Source organism: Sciurus vulgaris (genome assembly GCF_902686455.1).
Source record: "Sciurus vulgaris genome assembly, chromosome: 4".
In the NCBI taxonomy this organism is placed as follows: domain Eukaryota; kingdom Metazoa; phylum Chordata; class Mammalia; order Rodentia; family Sciuridae; genus Sciurus; species Sciurus vulgaris.
Genome location: NC_136464.1, coordinates 27,124,441 through 27,147,078, shown reverse-complemented (window position 1 = coordinate 27,147,078; position 22,638 = coordinate 27,124,441). Strand labels below are relative to the sequence as shown.

Sequence of the window (22,638 nt, the reverse complement as noted above, 5' to 3'; positions counted from 1 at the left end):
CAATGACAATAAAATGTTTTTAACAAAGTTCCTCAAGTTGGCTGTTCACATTCACTTCATAAAGAATAAGGCCCCACACTAGGAGGCTTCAAGTGAGGCTCTCAAAGCATGCACCTGGAACTCACTGAGCAGATCCTTCTATTTCACAATCCAGTAGCTTGATTGAGGACAGAGGGCTGAGCTCAAGGTTGACTCCTTTTCTACCAAGAGCAATACTCCAGAAATAGCCCCTCACTTGAGCCAATAAAAACAAGCCACAATCAGCAGCCCCTACATTATTAGAAGAAAATGAGATGCAAGAGGCAAAGCATGTAACAAGATTATCTTCCACAACCAATAATGACTCCAGACATTTAAAAGCACACTTAACAAGTCCTTCAGTCATTCCACATTAAAGCAGTGTGTCGTCTCAAAATGATATACCCTCAAAACAAATGTTCACCAATTAATCCTACTTTTTATACCTGTACTTTTCCTTTGTTATAAAGCTCAACATGCAAGCATCAAAAGCCAATGAGCTCTGACTGCTTACATCTTGAGTACAGGAAAAGAAATAGCTGTGGGCTATTAGCTCACCAGGGAATGAAGCAGGATCTAAAATGCTGTGTTTAACACCTACATGTGAGAAAATCTCCCACAACGGAAATATATGTATGTAAAATCTAAATACGGACTCCCCCCCTCCCCACGCCCCCCCCCCCCCCCCCCCCCCCCCGTTATCACATAGTCCTAGCTACAGATACGATAAAGTGGACAAAATTAGAGTCCTATTTCTGATAAGTCCTCACTATCTCAGGAAATATAAGGAATTTCCCCTTTTTAGTTTTTGGGTTTTTTTTTTTTTTTCAAAGAAAGTTTATTGAAATGGGTGTTGTGCATCTATGTTATTTAGAACTTCAAAGGAGTAATGATTCTATATTTCACTAAAATTAAGTTATTATAAATCTAGGTCAGGTATGGTATTATAAGCCTGTAATCCCAGCTACAGAGGCAGGAGACTGAGGCAAGATGATCACCACTTGAGCTCAGGAACTGGAGGCCAGTGTGGGCAACACAGATTGTTTAAAATCAGTCAATCTGAAGCTGAGTCCAATAAATCAAGGTATGTATGGTAATCCCTAGAGCAACCATTAGGGAATTAACTTTTTAGAAAATAGTGGGGGAAATCCATTAAATAAAATTGCTACATTAGAAAATATTTACTTAATGCAAAAGAAAGCAGTAGAGAAGGAACAAAGGAACAAAAAGGACATCAGACATACCTGAAAAGTAGTGTAGTGGCAGATATAAATTGTATCATTAATATTAAATGTGGATAGAATAAATAATCCAATCAAAAGACAAAGATTGTCAGACTGGATTAAGAAAGCATAATCCAACTATATACCAAAAACATATTTTAGATTCAAAGATACAAACAGATTAAAGTAGAGAGTAGAAAAATGTGGTATATATACCTAATGGAGTTTTACTTAGTCATAAAGAAGAATAAAATAAAGACATTTGCTGGTAAATGGAGAGAAATGGAGAAAATCTTGCTAAGTGAAATAAGCCAGATTCAAAAAACCAAGGGTCAAATGTTTTCTCTCATGCAGAAGCCACCGCAAAATAAAGGAAAGAAGGTGGTGATGGGGTTGGGGGATCAGATATCATAAATACATAGGGAAAATCAGTGGAGTAGAAGGAGGAGAATGAGAGGGATGGAGGAAGGAAAGGAAAGGAAAGGAAAGGAAAGGAAAGGGGAAGAAATGTGGAATGAATTTAACAAAACCCTGTTATGTGCATATGTAACTATACCAAGGGAATTTCACCTTTATGTATATGTAAAAAGTACCAATCAAATAAAGGAGTGAAAGGAAGATCAGTAGAGTTGACAAGGGAAAATAACGGGACAGAGGAAGGGGAAAAAAAGGGAGGTGGAATAGGGATTGAAATTAAATTCCTTGCATTATTGATTTTATAAAATGAACCCAAATATTATGTATAATTACAATGTTCTAATAAAAAAATTAAATAAAGAGTGAAAAATGACAGATTAACAAAGAAATGGAAGACATGAACAACATTATAAATCAAAGAGACCTAATAGACTTCTATAGAATACTCCATCCACAACAGCAGAACATACATTTTCCTTAACTGCATATGAATATTCTCCAAGACAGATCATATGTGAGGCCATAAAACAAACCTCAATAAATTTATCTCTTTTTGTGTGTGTGTGTGGTACTAGGAATTGAACCCAAGGCCTGGCACATGCTAGGCAAATGAGCTACATCCTCAGCCCTACCTCAATAAATTTAAAACAACAGAAACAGTATAGAGTATGTTCTTCAAACAAGTTTCTTTCTGCTGTTAATTTCTAAGTTCATTCCATGGTGTTCAGAATTAATTAAATTTAATGAGATTTTTAAAAAATAGGAGATCAAATTAAGTCTAAAGAAAGCAGAAGGAAGGAAATAATAAAAACTATAGTAGAAATTAATGAAACAGTAGAAAAAGAAAAATCAATGAAACTAAATACTATTTCTTTGAGAAGATCAACAAAAATGGACAAATTAGCTAGACTGGCAAAGAAAAGAAGAAATTCATTACTAGAATCAGAAATCAAAGAAAAAATACTATACTATAAATAAGAGGAACTATAAATGATTATGCTAATAAATTAAGATAATTTAGAAGAAATGGAAAAATTTCTAGGATGATACAAATACCAAAACTGACTCAAGAAGAAATAGACAATTTGAATAGAACTATAACAAAGAAATTGAAATATTAAAAAAAAAAGCAAAGCCCAAGCTCTAATAGATTCCACAATACATTTAAAGAAGAATTAGTACAAATCCACAAATCCTTTATGATAAAACACTCAACAAATGAGGAACAGAAGGGAACTTTCTCAATTTGATAAGGATCCTCTATAAAATGAATGGCAACCTATGGAATGGAAGAAAGTGTCTGCAAATCATCTAATAAAGGACTGATTCTAGAATATATAAAGAACTCCTAAAATTATAAGATGAAAAATAAACAGATCAATTTAAAAATCAGAAAGGGGCTTGAATAGACATTTCTCCAAAGAAGATACACAAATAATCAAGAAACTTATTGAAAAAATGCTCAACGTTTACTAAAATCATAGATAAATTAAAACCACAAAGAAATACTGCTTTACAGCCACTAGGATAACTAGTACCAAAAAAGAGGCAACAAGAGTTGGCAAGAATATGGAGAAACTGGAATGTAAAATGATGCAGTCACTTTGACCATCAGCCTGGCAGCCAGGCATGGTGGCGCATGCCTGTAATCCCAGCAACTCAGGAGGCAAAGGCAGGAGGATTGAAGTTGGAGGCCAGTCTGGGCAACTTAGCAAGACCCTCTCTCAAAAAAAAAATTTAAAAAAGGATGGGGATGCAGCAGTGGTAGAGTGTCTCTAGGTTCAATCCCTAGAATAGTTCCCCCAAAAAAGAAAGAGAGAAAGGGCGGGGGGGAGAGGTAGAGATAGAGACGTCCTGGCAGTTGCTAAAAATGGTATATAGGGGCTGGAGTTGTGGTTCAGTGGTAGAGCACTTGCCTAGCACAAGTGAGGCACTAGGTTTGATTCTTAGCACCACACAAGAGTAAATAAATAAAATAAAGATATTGTGTCCATTTACAACCAAAAAATTTTTAAATGTTATGCAAAGAATTAGCATATGATCTAACAATTCCACTTCTATGTATATACCCAAAAGAAATTAAAGCAAGGTCCTTAAAACAACAACAAATAAATTGTATACATACAATGGAATCAAATCAAAAAAAGTATGATAAATGCTACAACATGGATGAAGTCTGAGGATATAATATTAAATGAAATAAACTAGTAACAAAGGTCAAATATTGTATGATTCCTCTTATATGAAGTTCCTAGGATAGTCAAACAGAAACAGAAGACAGAATGATGGTTGCCAGGAGTTAGAGGGAAAAGGGAACGGGGAGTTAGAATTTAATGGGTACAGAGCTTCAGTTGAAAAAGAAGAAAAAGCTTTGGAGACAGATGGTGGTAATAGTCACAAAACAATGTGAATGTACTTAATACCACTGACTGTACACTTAAAAATAGTTAAGATAGTAAAGGGAAAGGTAGGCAAAGTGGAAAAAGACGTCAAGGGAATTTCAGGATGAGTTCAAGATGGGTTTTATATGCTAAATTCAGTCTCACTAAAATCATAGCATCCCCCATGTGAAAATTTTAATATTTCATTACAAATATCTGAGTCTCCTAAACCAAGACTTCTTTACTGCACAGCAGTTCACCAGGCCTAGATATGACCTAATTCAAAACCTCAAGATGCAGCATAAACCAAACTAGGGCAAATTGGATGATTAACCACATGGGATTCAGCATTTTTTTCCCCAGCTCTATGGTCTTAAGAGATTAGGGAAGAGCCATTATTAGGATAGTAAGTAATGCTCCCAATCCCTGAGTAAACAAGATTATAGCGGCTTCATTTTGGTTCTTTATTATAATCTACATAATGCTTTTCATTCTCTCTAATGGAAGATCAGCAGGGTCTGATTAACAACAACAACAAAAAAGGTCATTTCTGATAAATTTTAACTAGGGTGACAATCTGAGCCTACCTGCCACAATAAGGCAGAAAACTAGAATAGGTTATGTTCACAAACTGGCTGCTAGTCAAGAGTCATCAACCTAATGCCTTTGCCTCTATCCTTAATCACAGTAGTTCATATTTACTTCTCACTAGACTAAGTTGCATCCTTCTGTTGAAATGCCTGGGTATCAAACTTCTCAACTCACTGGTATTCATTTTGATAAAAGAACTGTGACTATGAGGCAAACATTGTAGCCCAAAGGGGATCATAGGCAAGAAGAGCTGGGGATACTTTAGTTGGATAAGACCTCACATTCCCTTCCCTACTCTAACTTGACTGTCATCAACAGTGATTAATGGCTGATGGCATATTTTCTGCAACATTCAAAATTTTATACAGTTTGTTCCAAAAGGTGTTATGATTAATAAATACCCTGATCTAGAGACTTCTAGAAGCTACTCTTATTTCTTAGCCTCCCCAGCAGTATACAGTTAAAAATATTTCTTTTTTACTTACTATTCTTTTTAGGGTCAAGGAAAACAACTACACAAGCACATAAGCAGCAGGAAGGGTGTGAAAACCATTTTACCATTTGAATAAAAAGATCATATAGTGAACAGGGAGACAGAAGACAAACTCACTACATGAACAATTAAAAAACTTACAAAGAAATGAACTAAATTCATATTCCCAACCCCAGATTTGTAACTAACCACAGAAATATCTGAAGCCAAGTTGGTGGTACACACTTATAATCCCAGCAAGTTGGGAGGGTAAGGCAAGAATATCCCAAGTTTGAGGCCAGTCTCAGGGTCTCAGCAATTTAGTGAGACCCTGTCTCAAAATTTTAAAAAATAAAAGGATCTGGGAATATAGTTCAGTGGTAAAGCACCCTTGTATTCAATCCCCAGCAAGAGAAAGAGAGAGAGAAAGGGGGTGGGGGGGAGAAGAGGGGAAAAAGAAAAAATTATAAATCAAGAGAAACACTGATTTGCAGAGATTCACTCACTGTTTCTTTCTGTGAGTAGTCAGAGAACAGATTTTGAACCTGATACTAATAAAATGCTCACTGAATGAAAAGCACTAAATCTCTCTGAGATTCATTAAAGCCTCAAATTACTTGCCTTGATGTTGTGACGTTGTTTGGTTAGACAAAGGTCAGATTTTAGTTTAACATTTTCCTCTCCTCTTTGACTAATTAATTGATTGATAATTGACAGACATCTTTCTAAAGTACAAGACCTCCTTGGAATAGACTGCCAAGTGGTAGCAGGAAATATTTAGTACAGAAGTCTCCAAGAAAAACTTCTCAATCCTCTTCCTTCCAGGCCTGAACATGGCCTCCTCAAAGTGTTCTTCCTTGTGAATCATTATATCTGTAGAGGCAGTTGAAGCAACAATTATACCAAAAAGTGGAATTTTAAAGGTATAAAAGTAGGCCGTGCACTGTGGCACATGCCTATAATTCCAGCAATTTGGGAGGCTAAGACAGGAGGATCTCAAGTTGCAGGACAGGTTCAAAAACTTAGTGAGGACCCTGTCTGGGGGTGGGGGGGATTAGGGGATGTATGCTATAGCTTAAGGGTAAAGAGAGTGTCCCTGGGTAATCCCCACCATCTTTACAAAAAAAAAAAAAAAAAAAAAAAAAAAAATTTAAAAAGGTAGAGCAGTATATTTATTTTTCTTATAGCAAAACAGCTCTCATGGGAAGGGAAAAGCACAGGGCCCTGTTTGTTGGTGACATCAGGTGTTTCAATAAAAATAGCAGTTTCTAAGCAGTTGCATTTGAAGAATCTCACTGAAGGATCAAACAGGAAGAGGGAGAAATTGTTTAAACACAAATAACTTTGACAATTAAAGAACTGCATGACTAAGCCATGAAAGACAAGTGAAAAGCAGAGACTGACATTTGAGCAATTTAAGCCTCCAAGCATGTGGAAGTACTTTTAATTTCCACTGCTGCAATCTAAGCTCCAAAGGACAGAACAGTCTGCAGCCTTTCTGCTGCCCTTCACCTGCTGGGGACACTATGTGAAGGTAGTTATTAGATGCACTGCATTTCAGGCAACCCCAAAGACACAGTGTGGAGCTGCTAACTGGCAAAACAGTCTGGGAGGCCTCCCAGCTGTTAAACGTCTGAGTTTCAGAAGCAATTCAATCCCTTCCCATGGCTATCAACAAACATACTATAGGAGAAGTGAAATCCTCTGCTTTAGAAATCCTTTCCAATTATGGGACTAAGACAAATAAACTTTATAAAGAGCAGAAATAAATTATGCACACTATCACAATTTTCCTGGCAAAACTTTACATCCTCTACCTTTGATAATTAATTTGGTGGCTGATAGTTAGCTGTCCCACAGTATCCCTGGGAAACTTAAAGATCAGATTTTCTGACAGAGGTTCTTGTTTTCTCAATCACCCAATGTGTCATGGATATACAACACAAGCCCTTAGAGAATCTAGGCACACAAGGCAGCCCTCATTATGTGGATCACTGGACTGGAGACTGCTCAGGCATTCCATTTCTTTTGCCCTCAGTTAAACAAACTCCCTGGACTATTCTCATACAAAGGCATCAATGTCCACCTACAAGGAAAAGCAAAACATCTTTTAAGGTTAATATCTTAACTTTTACAGAAGGAAAAAATGAAAATGTACTTAGGAAACACTCTAAGGAATGCTTAAAATGCTAAACCTAAAAAACAGTGCAGGGTTGGGAATGTGGCTTACTGATAGAGTGCTCAAGGCCCTTGCTTTAATTCCCAGCATTGCAACAACAACAACAAAACAGTGTGGCAATTCCTCAAAAAATCAAATACAGGACTACCATATGATCCAGCAATTCCTCTTCTGGGTATATGCCAAAATGAAGTAAAAGCAAGTCTGGAACAGAATCCATTTTCACAGTGGCATTATTTACAACAAAGAAAAGGTAGAGCTGGACACAGTGGCACACACCTGTGATCCAGGCCAGCCTCAGCAACTTAGCAAGACCCTGTCTCAAAATAAAAAACAGAAAAGGACTGGAGTTGTAGTTCAGTGGTAGAGCAACCCTGGGTTCAATTCCTAGTATCTAGCCACCCTGCCCCCCACTGCCCCGTCCCCAAAAAAAGGAAAAGGAGAAAGAAAAAGGGAACAATAACTCAATTGTCCACCAACAGATAACCTGATGAACAAAATGGGAGATTATATGGCCTAAAAAGGAAGGAATTCTGACATATGCTACAAGATGGATGGAACCTGAAGACACTATGCTAAATGAAATGACCAGAATTTTGTAGTTTCCTAAGAGGTTTTGTTTTGTCTTGTTTTGTTTATGGTACTGGGGACTGAACCCAGAGGTGCTCTGCCACTGGGCTACATCCCCAGCACTTTTTATTTTCTTTATTTTGAGAGAGGGTCTCACTAAATTGCCCGGGTTGACTTCAAACTTGTGATCCTCCTGCCTTGATCTCCTAAACTGCTGAGGTTACAGGCACGCACCCACGTGCCCAGCACTAAGAGCTTTAATACACATGATATGATTTTTACAACCACTATCCTGTGAACTAGTTGATATCACCATCACTCCTGTTTAATAGATGACAGAAAGAGATCCAGAGAAGATAAGTAATTTGTTCAAGGTCATATAGTGAATGGTAAAGACAAATATAAAAACTCCAGTTTTTCTAACTCAAATTTCCATACTTCTTTCATGCTGTGTTCTCTGTTTACCTCCACAGTAGCCTTTCCTATAATTTTAAAAGAAGGAGGTATTATGGTATGGAAGAAAGAGCTCTGGGCTTACAGCTGGACAGCCTATTATTATTATCTGTTTTAGCACAGTTCATAGTATCTTTAAGACTCAATTTCCTCACTGGTAAAAAAGTATATTTTAAGAAAATATATTATCTAGAGTTTGAAGATTTAAAAAGATAGTATATGAAAGGGCAGCACGAAGTCTGGCAATTTTATTTATTTATTTTTTTTATTGTAAACAAATGGGATACATGTTGTACATGGCGTAAAGGCATACCATTTGTGTAATCATAAATTTACATATGGTAATGTTGTTTGATTCATTCTGTTATTTTTTCCCTTCCCCCCACCCCTCCCACCCCTCTTTTCCCTCTATACAGTCCTTCCTTCCTCCATTCTTGCCCCCCTCCCTAACCCTAACTCTAACCCTAACACTAACCCCTCCCTCCCCCCACGAAGTCTGGCAATTAATAAATAAAACCAGATGTCAGAAAGAAAAAAAGGTAAACTTCCTTGCTTAGTATTTTTCATGATTTGGACTTATTGTGAAAAATTCAAATATCTCTTTCCAGTAATCTCTTGAGAAAAGTGAAAGACTTTGCTACTTTAGACATATATTCTAATTCATCAGCAACAGTGAAAATGATGTGATCATTCTCCACAGCAAGTTCATCAAAGAAGTCTGAGGAACGAAAATAAAAGTAGAGGCCTGACAGTGATGCAAAGCAAAGGAAGAGGTCATGGTTAGGGCACCTTTAAGGCTTAGCCCAATTCTATCTCCATTATTCAGAAAAAGGAGAGGCCAGCCAGATATGATGGTACGCACCTATAATCCCAGCGACTCAGGAGGCTGAGGCAGGAGGATTCCAAGTTCAAGATCAGCCTCAGAAACTTAGTGAGACCCTATCTCAAAATAAAGAATAAAAACATCTGGAGATGTAGTTGAATGGGAAAGCACCCTGGGTTCAATCCCCAGTATTACACCAAAAAAAAAAAAGAAAAGAAAAGAAAAGAAAGGAGAGGCCCCAAGTTTTAATCAGCCGCTTGATGGTCTGTGAGGAGAATAAACAGAGCAGCCAACCTAGAAGTTACTGAAAGGAAAGCAAAAGATACAGCAAGCATAGAAGAATGTGATCAAGGAAACAGGCCCCAGATGAAAAGAAGCTGCCTGGAAGGCCTACGTAAATACATGAATAATAAATAACTACAACATAAATTATACCCATATGCACTTCATTTTCTAGCTCAGAATTTTGTGCTTCCTTCAAACACCCACATTTGTCATACTGCCCTTGGGTCACAAAGGGATATTTGAAAGAAGACAGTTTGTAATTCCTGATTCTTACAGAAATTCACATTTATCATAAGACTTCACCACAGTGTCTAGATTATTTGCTAGGTGTAGATATACATTTACTTGTGAGATTCATAAAATTGTGTTTGCTGCAAAATGTCTCTGGGGACAGGTAAGGCAGTCCAACCTTCACTGCAATCTTGTTAGCACATCTCGCTCCCTGCTCCCTCATCCCAGCCCTCCTCCACACACATTTCACACTTTTCCTTTTATTCTCAGAATCCCCGAGCACCATAGTAAATCACTGCAGAGACAGGAAATTTTACCGTTAGAAAAAAAGAGAAAGGAAAAAAAAATACAGAAACAAACATCACACCCAGCTCTGTCACACATTAGAATCTATAACCAAGTTGTAAATGTGCATTACTATTATGGGAATGTCTGGAAAGGCTTACATCTGGGGCTAAATCAAGTTCCCCATCTGTTGGGTTTGCCTCTTTTACTCAACATTAATTTTTTAATTGTTTGCAAAAACAATTTAATAACTGTTGAGAAAATGGAAAATCATAGGTACAAAGGGAGGAAGGAATAGAAGAAAAGTCAGATTTTGGTCTCATGATACCAAAAGTACTTTCTCCTCTCCACCTACTGACAACTCACTCCTGTGAATGAAATGCTTCTTCAAGACCCTGACCACATCTGATACAATTTTATCCAATACATACAGCACTATGTAACTGCCTTGCTATTTCATAAGGAACCTAAAATGACTTAGCCCTATGGACTCCATTTGCTTCTGTTTACCACAAATAGAAAGAGCCACATATAGTAAAATGTCAAAGTTCTAGATGCACATGAGTCATCCACTAAAGTCATAGAGAACAGCAGAAGAAATCTTCAGAGAAAAGCTTTCAGATGGCTTATACACAGAAAATACTTTGGCAGCTAAGATGCCTGAAAAGGGCTTGCAACCATCTCTTGGTAGAAAATTCACAGAACAGCCAGCACTTTGAGCTGTTTCAATATGATACAATGAAAGCCTCATGTACTCCTGCTTTTCTTGATCAAGTACGACGATTTCTTCCACTCCTACAGACACTAGGGCTTAAAATAGTAGTAGTGTTCAACGCATTCTACTTAGAAAGGTACAATAAACCTCAGGATGAGTCAAGGAACTCTCAAAGAGAGAAATTTTCATTTCTTACCTGATATTAACCAATGCATGGGTCACCTTGCTAGCTGCTTCCTTCCACTGGCCTGTGTTGGTAGAAAGCCTCAGGACTGTAAAAGAGCAAAGAACACAGATCTGTCAAACCCCTGATATAAAACACAAACATGAGGAATGAAGACATCTCAGAATAGCACTATAGAATAACCAAACAAAGTCTGTGCCAATCTTCTGTTAACAAACATCCTCAGCTTAGAGAAAAATATAAGGGTTTATAGAATCCTTTCAACTATATTCTTCAGGAACTTTTTTCTCTAACTTCTTATTTTCTATCAGAATACTCTAGCCCATCTGTCTTGGATTGCCCCCCACCTGCTACTCCCTGATAACAGGTTTCCAGTAGTTGGGAGGTAACTGAGGATTGAACACAGGGGAACTCTACCTCCAAACTATATCCCCAACACTTTATTTTTTATTTTGAGATAGGGTCTCACTAAATTTCTGAGGGTGTCCTCAAACTTATGATCCTTCTGTCTCCATCTTCCAGGTTGCTTGGATTACAGGCATGTGCCACTGTACCCAGCTCTAAAACTTAGTTTTTACTTTCATTTAAAAATCTATTCTGGAGTGGTAATTTGAGGGCAAACCGGCTGCCATACTTGTCATTTCTCTAGTGCCCTGGGCTAATTTAGTGGAACTGGCTGGCCAAGTTGTTGTCCCTTCCTGCTCTATGTGTATCTTTCTGAACCTAAAGGCATAAGCTCAGACAAACAGGACAAATAACATTTCCACATAGAGGGTAGTCATGTTTCAATCAAGGAATAATCTACTTTTACAAGTCTGACTTAATTGTGTGACCTGTAAAATGAATCAACAGGAAGATTCTTTCTTATCTCACTAAATTCTCTCTCTTTCTCAAACTCACCCATGAGAGGAGAAATGACAGAAATATAAAACTAAACATGTCCTATGCCATTTATGATCTTCAGAGTCACACATTAAAGTGGGCATTTAGAAAAGAGACAAAACAGCACAAGTGCTCCTTTTAAAACAACAAGTACTTGACAGGTACTTCAAATATGTTTTTAATGAATGGGTCATTAATAAGAAGTAAACGTGGAGAATTTACTAATGCCAGACACTGGACAGTTAGATCATATGCAATATGACAAACAGACAAGGAAACTGAGACACACAGAAAGCAAGTAATTGAGGTCATTCACACAAGTTGTAAGTGACAGATATGAAATTTGAAACTAGAGGGAATGTACTCTAGAGCCAGTGTTTATGCAGAGAAATGAGTAGTTAAAAAGCATGATCTCTGGGGCTGGGGTTGTAGCTCAGAGCATGTGTGAGGCACTAGATTCAATTCTCAGCACCACGTATAAATAAAAAATAAAGGTCCATCAACAGCTAAAAATATATTTAAAAAATAAAAGCATGATCTCTGAAGTCAATTCTTAGGGTCCATCCAATTTCAGCCCTTACCACCTACTAGAGAATAACTAGCAATACATACAAGAAAGGATTGTTCTGAGAATTAAATGAGCTAATACCTATAAAGCTCTTAGGTTAGTGACTGCACAGAGCTGTGAAAGTTTTAGTTATTGTTAATTCTCAATAGACTGCCTCCCAAATGAATGAATGACTAAATCTACCTAGACTTTCCAAAGGAAGAAAGGAAGGAAAGAGGGCCTAACATTAGAAGTGCGTGATCAAGTTGGATGAGGTAGTACACACCTATAACCCCAGTAACTCAGGAGGCTGAGGAAGGAGGATTGCAAATTTGAGGTCAACCTCACCAATTTAGCAAGACCCTGTCTCAAAGTAGAAGATAAGAAGGACTGGGAATGTAGTTCAGAGGTAAAGCACCACTGGGTTCAATCCCAGTACCAAAGAGAGAGAGAGAGAGAGAGAGAAATGGATGATCAGTTTGCATAGGAATATTATGTCTGAATACCATCACCATATGCTCCTAATTCAGGATCCCAAGCAAGAAGTATAGCAGCAGAAGCTCTATCAGAGGGAGGGCCTGTGGCTGTGATAGGTAACCAAAACTCATCTGGCTGTTCTGCACCTGTTATATCAATGCCTCAGTTTTATAAATACATGCAATTTTATGAAAGACAAGATGAAAGCCTTATTAAAACATTATCAGAAAGACTGCTTTTGTAATTTATAAGATTGAGTAAAGGAAAAATTGGGAGAGTTTCAAGTTAGGGTTCTCCATTCTGAGTTCAGGTTCCACTCGTTGTATATGCAAATTTATTCATGAAATGAACCAAATTGCTTCAGCAGGTTGGGCATGTCTTTTTCAATTGTGAATTTTTATTTAGATGCACTGATTTTTTTTTTTTTTTTACTGGATTATAAGTTTTCTGATTATAGGGACCTAAACATATATGGAATTGAACTGAATTGTCCCCTCTTCACATTTTGAGAGGTGTTCAACTCTGCCCACAGATTATTTCTCCAAAATATCCAGTCAGCTCTGTTCCTTACTGGATACACAACCACATGACTTCATCATGCAATTCCTTTAGTAATACCATTGGTTTTAAATTTAAGAACAAAATTATTTCAAAATGCCTTAAATGCCTCAGACTAAAGCAGTCATTTACATAGTAATTTATGGTACACAAAAATAACATACTATGTAGCCATTAAAAGAGAGACTTAAATATGTATGGTAGTGTTGGGGATATAGCTCCATGGTCAAGCATTTGGCTTGACTAGCATAATTTCAATCCTTACAACAACAACAACAACAACAAAAATAAAAAGAGGAGCGTAATAGAAGGCGGAGAAGGAGGAAGAGATGATGTAAGTTAAAAATACAAAATTTTAAAAAATTCAGTATGGTGGCACACATCTGTAATCCCAGCAACTCAGGAGGCTAAGACAGGAGATTGCAAGTTGGAGCTTGGCCTCAGTTAAGACCCTGTCTCAAAATAGAATATAAAAAATATAGCTTAATGGTAAAGTAAGCCTGGATTCAATCCCCAGCATCAAAAAAACAAAACGACCCACAAAATAATATATTACAATTACAACTATGTTAAACTATTTGTGCATGTGAAGCAATATATAATATGAAAATCGTGATGGTACTAGAATCAAATGTTTAAAAGATTTAAAAATTTTTTCCTGTAATTTTTCTTTAATATCTCTTTGTAATTATCTCTTTGTAAAAATGAAAAAAAAAATTCAAAACATGATGCAATTTACAGTTCAGGACAGTTTTTATGGAAGTCCTTCCTATTAAAGTAAACTTCAGTAAAACAATACCATAGGAATGTCAAGTATATGCCCCATGATGAGATAACATGACACAATTTACCCTCCTACCTTAAAAAACTGGGCAAAACATGTAAAACAATGGTTATCAGATACTAGACAACAGGCAGAATGGAGCTGTGATACCTGACAGATGGAAAACAAACATGTACCCTATGATTACCCCAATTTATTATATGGAGAAGTTTCCAGGTTGCAGGGCAGGGAGAAGGAACCTAAATAGAAGCCAGAGTATTGCCAAGTTGAAAACAAAGAGATCAGCCTTTGGAAAGGACAAGGCATCTAGAAAGTATGGGGCATGGCAAGGAGGGATTTTGACAGAAAACTCCAGAAATCTGCAGTCAGGTACATTTGTGTCTCTTGCTAAGCATGGATCTGTGCATATGGAAAAGAAAACTACCCAAGGCTGAGGAGCTCATGGCAGGCTCCAGCAGTAGGAGTGAAAAGACCTACTAACATATGGGGTATCAATCAGATAGACTCTGCAGATGGGTACTGTATTAGTAACAGAACCAAGTTAGCCTACATTAAAAGTTGCTCTTAACCTGCCCTCAACCATTAAAAACAAACCTTGAGAGGATCAAACTGTTTCCACATCACAAATGCCTAACATTAGATAAAGTAACATTAGATAAAGTAACATAACAAAATCCAGCAGCCATACTACAAAAATCACAATATTTATGATCCACAGCAGGAGAAAAATCAAGCAATAAAAACAGATACTTGGTTGCTATGGGTTGAGAGTGGACAAAGGAGTTGACCTCAAAAGAACACAAGGGAAATTTTTGGGATGATGAAACTCTTATAACTTGATTTTAATGATAATTATACTACTAAATGCATTTGTCAAAACTGAGAACTCTACGTTAAAAAGGGTGAATTTTATCCCAGTGGCCTGGAAGGCTGAGGCAGGAGGATTACAAGTTCAAAACCAGCCTCAGGAGCTTAGCGAGACCCTGTCTCTAAATAAAATATAAAAAAAGGCTGGGGATGTGGCTCAGTGTTTAAGAGCCTTGGGGTTAAATCCCTGGTACCCATCCCCTCCCCCAAAAAAGGTGAATTTTGTTGTATATATTAAATATGCCTCAAGAAACTTAATTTAAAAAGCATTTTTTTCTACCATAAGTTTTATCACATTTTCCATGAAATGGGGAACACTGTAACATAATATCTATGGCATTTCAGTTAGTAACTTTTTTCTCCACTACTAGGGATGAAACCCAGGGGTGCCCTACCACTGAGCTATATCCCTAGCCCTTTTGTATTTTTTATTTTGAGACAAAAATCTCTCTAAGTTGACCAGACTAGCCTCAAACTTGCCATCCTCCTGCCTCCAAGTAGCTGAGATTACAGGTGTGCATTACTGCACTCAGCAGTTAATGAAAAGTTTTACTTTCCTATTTGTACTTCCTAATTAACGTTTTTATTCCCTTGGCAGATATGGGCATTCATAGATATCATCTCTATCTTGTTGCTGAAGCTACACAAGGGTGTATCCCATTTGAATGGGGACATGGCCCAGATGGGCAGGTATGGGAGGCTTTCATAAAATAGCTCTTCAACTCAAACTCCCCCTAACTTTCCTTACTGAAAAACATTTTTATTTATCTACAGATGGATGCCCACAGCCTCTGAAGCAGTTCTTCAATCTTAGAAAATTCTACATTTTCAGAAAACAAGGATTTTTGTGAAGTCAGGCAAACCACAACAGGGTACACTGAGCACATTTGGCCAGTGAGAAGTCAGTTGAAGGATTCTCGAAGAGAACTTCCTATCTCCTAAAAAAAGATGCATCTTGACATTACAACTGGAACTTGTTGTGAGGGAAACTGACCTGATGCTAAAAATATTACTCTGAGAGAACAGAGAAATAGGAAAACCTGGGCTTTTGCAACATTTTGATCAACTGATCATATCATTCTAGAATTTTTGTTTTGTTTTGTTTTGTTTTGTTTTTGTTTAGTACTGGGGATTGAACCCAGAGGCACTTAACTACTGAGCCACATATCCAACTCTTTTTATTTTTAATTGTGAGACATGGTTTCACTAAGTTGCTTAGGGTCTCACTAAGTTGCTGAGGCTGGCTTTGAACTCATGATCTTCCTACCTCAGCCTTCTGAGCTGCTGGGATTACAGGCATGTGCCACCAGGCCCAGCTACCATTCAAGAATTCTTACAAGGTACAATAATTTTTGTTACAAGGTATAATAATTCTCCCATTGTTTGAGATAATTTAAATCAGAGTTTTCTGACACTTAGAAGTTGAAAGCAATCTACTCTCACTAAGACATCACAGTAAAGTTATGATGGCTCTCTTAAAAGTTCCTCTACGCCTCTAAAAACTAGTCTACTAGGAAAAAAAATCCTCTCAGACAATTTCTTTTCCACTGTTTGCTTCTACTCCTTTTCTTGATACTGGTTTTAAATCCTCTCTACTTTTCTTATTATAAAGAAGTCCCAAGCAAAGGCTGGAACTTTTACAAATATTCTTATCATGAGGGATGAAGCAAACTATGTCACTATGGAGTGACAGAAAAGAGATCAGTGGCTGCCAAGGGATGGGATACAGCCAGTACAGGTGAGGAGAGGAACATGAGAGAAGGATTCTAAAGGGACACAAAGAAGCTTTTGAGAGGCAATGGATATGTTCATTATCTTGATCACTGTGATAATTTACACCATATATATACATAGGTCAAAATTTATCGAAATCTATATATTTTAAATGTGTACCATTTATTATTATTATATATCAGTTATACATCAATAAAGTGAATGTCAGAATTTTTTAAATAAGACAGTTTTACTGAGTGGCTTTCTGTTTTTGTACAATCTACAAAGATCTTCCCTTACCTTTTAAACTCCAGTTAGGATTCACTAGACCCTGTTCCCAAATTTGCAGAGACACATTACCTCTTTCTGAAATAAGTTATATTCACTATGGATGTAGAGTACATTTTTAGTGAGTCAATTACTAAAAGGTTTGCAAAAAATTATGTTTTTCCAATGCCCACTCCTTATTTAAGTTATACTAAAAATATATAGGTACACTAAGATTTCTTAAAACCCCATATCTTCTCAAATTATACAATGTTCCTCTAGGATCCAAGCTCTTACATTTGCTGCTATCAATTCCCACCCACTCTTTCACCCCCATTCACCTCACTGGCATTTGCTGAATCCATGAGCCTCTTTATTCTCCCTTTCACAAACATCAACAAAAGGCTGCTAACCAGCTTTGCATGGAGATGAAATCTGAGTTCCTAAAGGTAAAATGGCCCACATGTAATTTACGATTGCCTAAGAAGAGGAAACTACTATATTTTTAGGCCGAGCAAAGGCATTAACCAAAGAGACTGCAATCTTTTGTAGTATTTTCCTTTTATTTGCTAAAATACAAACGGGATGGAGAAAGCAGAGTTAAAAAAAAAAAAAAAAAGATAGCTTACCCATGGAGTAGAGGTTGTCAAAGCTCTGATGCATGCGGATAATCTCATAGTAAAGTTCATCATAGCTGCTGGGGGTTGGCAGGAATGTGTCGCCATATGTGATAAACATATTAAATAAGTTGACAATCTAAAAAAGAAGCAATAGCCCATAGAGAGGCATCAGGCTATGAAGATAAGAAAGGTATTATCAGTGGTATGCAGTTGTCATCTCTTATTGGCTTGCAAGAGCTGACAAATTTTCAGGGATAATGTAAACTAGTTGTAAATCACTGCCATTATTAAGAATTCATTCATATAAATGTATAATTAAATAAATTATACTAAAATGAATAAATATTCCAAATTATCACTTCCTAATTATTTTCTATCTTTTACTATGACCTATGTTCTTGAGATTAACTTATGCTTCTTATAATCTGAGTGGTAAGAATACTATACAATGGTGTGCTACTGTACATCTCTTCTCAACTCTGCATGACTCTAATTTTAGTCATGTAGATAGCTTGAAATTGGCCATGGTAGGTATAATTCTACAATAGAAATTAGCTAACTCTACAGATAAGGACTTTTCTCCCAGAAATGTTGAACATTTACAAACAAACTAGAGATAGTCAAAAGACACAATGGTATCCTTCTACCCCAAATAACCAGCCAAATAAACAGGCATTTGTAATGTCCCTCAGAAACCAAGCACAGACATGATGGAAACACTCATCTGGCTGGGACACCTCTAGAGGCTTTGTTATTTACCAATATAGAGACTGTAGTAGTAAAGTCTCTCAATTGGGGGCCAGGCTCTCTGTTCATAGACAGAAATCTGACCTACCCCCACAGCTGCCAGGCAACATACTCCCATGAAGGAAAAAAGGAGTCCTAGTTTGTCAGATACATAGGTGAGAGTAGGGAGCAATAGTCTAGAGATCCTGATCCACAAAGAAAATATAGCCAAGTTCCCTCTACAGCTTAGTCCCTAGACTACCAGCTCCTTTTTCAAACCAGCCCATTTCTGTCTTAGCATATGGCTTTAGAAAAAAAAATTTGTTGTTGTTGTTGTATTACTCACCATAAGGGCTAATGTAAAAATGTTGTGTTTGGCCAAAAGTACAGTTTCATTTGACATAAGGAACTTCAGCAAATTTATCAAGGCTTTAAGGGGGAAGAAAAGAAGAAGACATCAACAAACTATGCAAACCATAATCAATAAAGTTAAATGAAAGCACAGTAGCTCTATAGAAGTCCATGTTGTTAGCATGCGTAAGCCTTAGCTACCAAGGTGTTTTATTTGTTTAAATTAACAAGTAAAACTTGTATATATTTATGGGATACAGCATGCTATTTCAACTCACAAAGACACTGTGTACCAATCAGGGTAAACAGCCATCTCTATCTCCTTATTGTTTATTTCTTGGGAGACTTTGAGCTCCTCTCTTCTAATATTTCATAAAATATTTAATAAGTTATTTTGAATTACAGTCACGCAACTGTGCCACAGAACACTGAAACTTAATCCTTCCATCTGTTTTTGGTATCCTTTATACTCCCTCTGTCTTCCCCTATATTCACATCTCAACTTCTAGTAATGGCTACTCCACATTGAGACTGACTTTTTAGAACTTTTGTATATGAGAGAGAGGATGTAGTATTTGTCTTTCTGTGCTGCTTATTTCACTTAACACACTGCCCTCCAGTTCCATCCATTTTGCTGCAAATGACAGGATTCCATTCTTTCTATGGCTTAATAATACTCCATTTTTTATATATATACCACATTTTTTAAATCCATTCAACTGGTAATGGGCACCTCGGTTGATTCCATATCTTGACTAGTGCTGTGAGTAGTGCTGCACTAACATGAGTACAGGTATCTTTTTGATAATGATAAGTTAATTTCCTTTAGACATATACCCAGAAGTAAGACAGCTAGATGATAAGGCAGATCTATTTTCAGTTTTTTGAGGAACTCTCATACGATTCTCTGTAAGGGTTATACTAATTTACATTACCCTACGGTGTATAAGAGTTCTCTTGTCCACATCCTACCAGCATTTGTTATTTTTCTTTTTGATAAAAGTCATTCTAACTTGAGTGAGATATCTCACTGTGATTTTGATCTGCATTTCTCTGATGGCTAATAATACTGACACTTTTTCATATATTTGTTGGCCATTTGTATCTCTTCTTTTGAGAAATGTCTACTCAGATCATTTGCCCTTTTTTTTTTTTTTTTGCTGCTAGGGATTGAACCCAGGGCCTGGTACATGCTAAGCACATGTTCTACCACTGAATTACACCCTTAGTCTCCATTTTTTAAGTGAATTACTTTGCTTTTTTTTTTTTTTTTTTAATGTTTTTTGGTTGTCAATGGACCTTTATCTTATTTATATGGTGCTGAGAATCAAATCCAGTGCCTCACACATGCCAGGCAAGCACTCTACCACTCCACAACCCCAGCACTCTACTTTGTTGTTATTAAGGGGTTTGTTGTTGTTGTTGTTTTTCACCAATTCTGGACATCAATCCTTTATCAAATGAATAGCTAGAAATATCTTCTCCCATTTTATACGTTATCTCTTCACTCAAACTGATCATTTCCTTCTTAGCTTAACATAATCCCATTTGTCTATTTTGCTTTTGTTACTTGTGATTTTGGGGTCTATTACCCCAAGTCTTTTAAAGAGCAGATTAAGACTGGGGGTACAGCTCAGCAGAAGACTGTTTGCCTAGCATGTGCAAAGTCTGAGGTTTAATCCCTAGCAACAAGCCACCTCCCAGAAAAAGTAGACAAGTTGGTATATTTGAGGTAAGCACTAACCTTCCCAGGCACACGTCTGCTTGTCTATTCATATTAAGTTTTTAAAAACCTACTTCTTTTTATATTTCTTAAATAGCAATTAAGCTCAGAAATCTGACTATGAAACTGACATCTTAGTGTTCCAAATTTACTCCCACACGGTGATTTCCCCATCAAATTTCCTAAATTTACCGGTAAAAATGAGGGTCCTCTTCCACCTCAGGCTGCTAGCATCTACTGTTAACAAGTTTTAGTCATATTATCTGTTTCAAACACATTGCTAAGGGGGCCATCTATCCATTCTAACTGGTCACCAAATATGGCAGCGATACCATATAACTTCTACTCTGGGTGGGAAGGTAGCTAATGAAGGAAAAAAACAAAAGTACTTAAATGTTGAGCTATTCAAATAGAAGTGGAGCTTGCTCTGTCCTCTCTTGACAGTGAAAACATTTACTGAAAATTATTTCCTCTGCCTTGCAACCCTTATTAAGGGGAAGAGATTGCTAAAACCAAAGTAATCTCAGTAAAGAAAGTAACTATCAAGTCCCTAGATTAACAGTGCAATTTTAAAGACATTTTTGCAAATAAGTGTTAAAAATAAAGGAAATTCTGTTACCTTACCCTCATTCACCTAGGACATTTGTCCATGGAATGAATCCTGCTTCTGTACCCATCTTGACTAATACTCATGTACATATATATTCCCCTTCTTGATGGGAAACTTTTCAGAAGGGGGTCAGCAACTTCTAGTATTCTGTGGTCTACTTTCTCTTTCTCATACTTCCCCACTTCCACAGATGCAAAAATAAAAAAAAATTAAAAAAAAAGGCTTGATCTCTCCTTTTCTAAAACCATATCTATTTCTTTGCCAGCAAAGAATTCCATTCTCCCATGCTGCCTGAGCTTTGTATTAAGTTTACTACTCTTAGAGATGTGTGCTTTGATTTGGAACAGCAGGGAAGGATAAGTAGGAATAAGACTCAGCAGACACTGCTGCCCACCACACACCAACCCTCTCTCCTAGCCATCTAACAGCACAGGTACAATAAAGAAACAGTAGGCTGGCCAGGTATGATGGCACATGCCTATTATCCTCAGGAGGCTAAGGCAGGAGGATCACAAAATTGAGGCCAGCCTGAGCAACTTAGCAAGACTCTGTCTCAAAATAAAATTGTAAAACAAAGGGCTTGGGATACAACTCAGAGGTATACTGATTGTCTAGCACGTGCAAGGACCTGAGTTCAATACCCAGTACTTAAAAAATAAAAAAAAAAAAAAAAGGAAGAAAGAAAGAAAAAAAATCATGCAAGGGAAGTACCAAAACTTGGCTGTACCTACATTCTGTTATCTTCCTCTCAAATAAAATAGGACATGCTAGGGTTGAAGGAGGCAATTATGAATATTTTACTCCTGCCCTGATGTGAGTTCTCTGGGATTTTGTGATGCACCGACAAATGATAGACAGCTGGCATTTTCTTTTTTCCCCAGTCCTGGGGATTGAACCCAAGGCCTCAAGCATTCTGCCACTGACCTACAGCCTCAGCTGGCATTTTTGATGGTATCTGTTAACAAGTGATCTGTTGGATGGACTGCAAAAAAAGAAAGAAAGAAAGGCTCCACAGGAATCCATTCTGGATCACACAGCTTGCTTAGCCAGGAGCCCAGGGAATTAAGGTAGATAGCAAAGAATTCACATAAAAATGACTATCCCTAGTTCAAACTTTCCATCTCATGAAGACCACCTCACTGAGTGATTTAGGGGCTACCATTCCACTCTCTAAACCCAATGTTCTGACAAACTCTGTGAATCAGATTCCATAAACTCGCAGTGCACAAGACAAAGGACTGGGTAGCATATATGGCTTTTGTCCTCAACACACACACAGAACAAAGGTGCAGCCTCAGCAGTAGATATGTGATAATTAAGGGGCAGGAAACCTGGAGAAAAATAAATGGAAGCAATGATTTATTGCTCCTCTGCTGGACTACAGCCAGCCTTGATCTCTGGGATTCGGAGTCAGGAATGACAAAGTGATAAATACGAAGATAAGAAGAGAGCAATTTTGGCACAGGTCAAGAGGTAACCTGTGTCCCAATGGCCAGAGACATCAGCAGAGTCGAACAGTCTAGAGGAAGATCCAGCATTGTGATCCTCTGAGAGTCAATACTTCAGAATCTGTATGCTGTCTGATAATTCAGGCCAAACATTGCTACCCACAAAAGCCACCTGGAAGTAGTAATTCTCTAGAGGGATTTCAACAGGAAGCTGAAACAAAAAAAAAAAAAAAGAAAA

General features: G+C 37.3%; 1 protein-coding gene across 4 annotated transcripts in view; it reads right to left on the bottom strand.

Annotated features, from left to right (window-relative positions):
* The window catches only part of ARMH3 (armadillo like helical domain containing 3), a 192,774-nt gene that overhangs the window by 82,494 nt on the left and 87,642 nt on the right, over positions 1-22,638 (bottom strand). For 3 of the 4 annotated variants that reach the window (XR_013763503.1, XM_079137949.1, XM_079137947.1), the window contains exons 21-23: positions 18,615-18,697; positions 17,552-17,678; positions 10,840-10,915 (exon numbers count right to left, since the gene is read on the bottom strand). Coding sequence is in view for 3 of the 4 variants with exons in the window: in XM_079137949.1 (XP_078994075.1) it covers positions 10,840-10,915; positions 17,552-17,678; positions 18,615-18,697 (286 nt within the window). In the remaining variant the exon portion in view is untranslated. The remainder of the gene's footprint in view (positions 1-10,839; positions 10,916-17,551; positions 17,679-18,614; positions 18,698-22,638) is intronic. The other variant, XM_079137948.1, reaches the window with a different exon arrangement.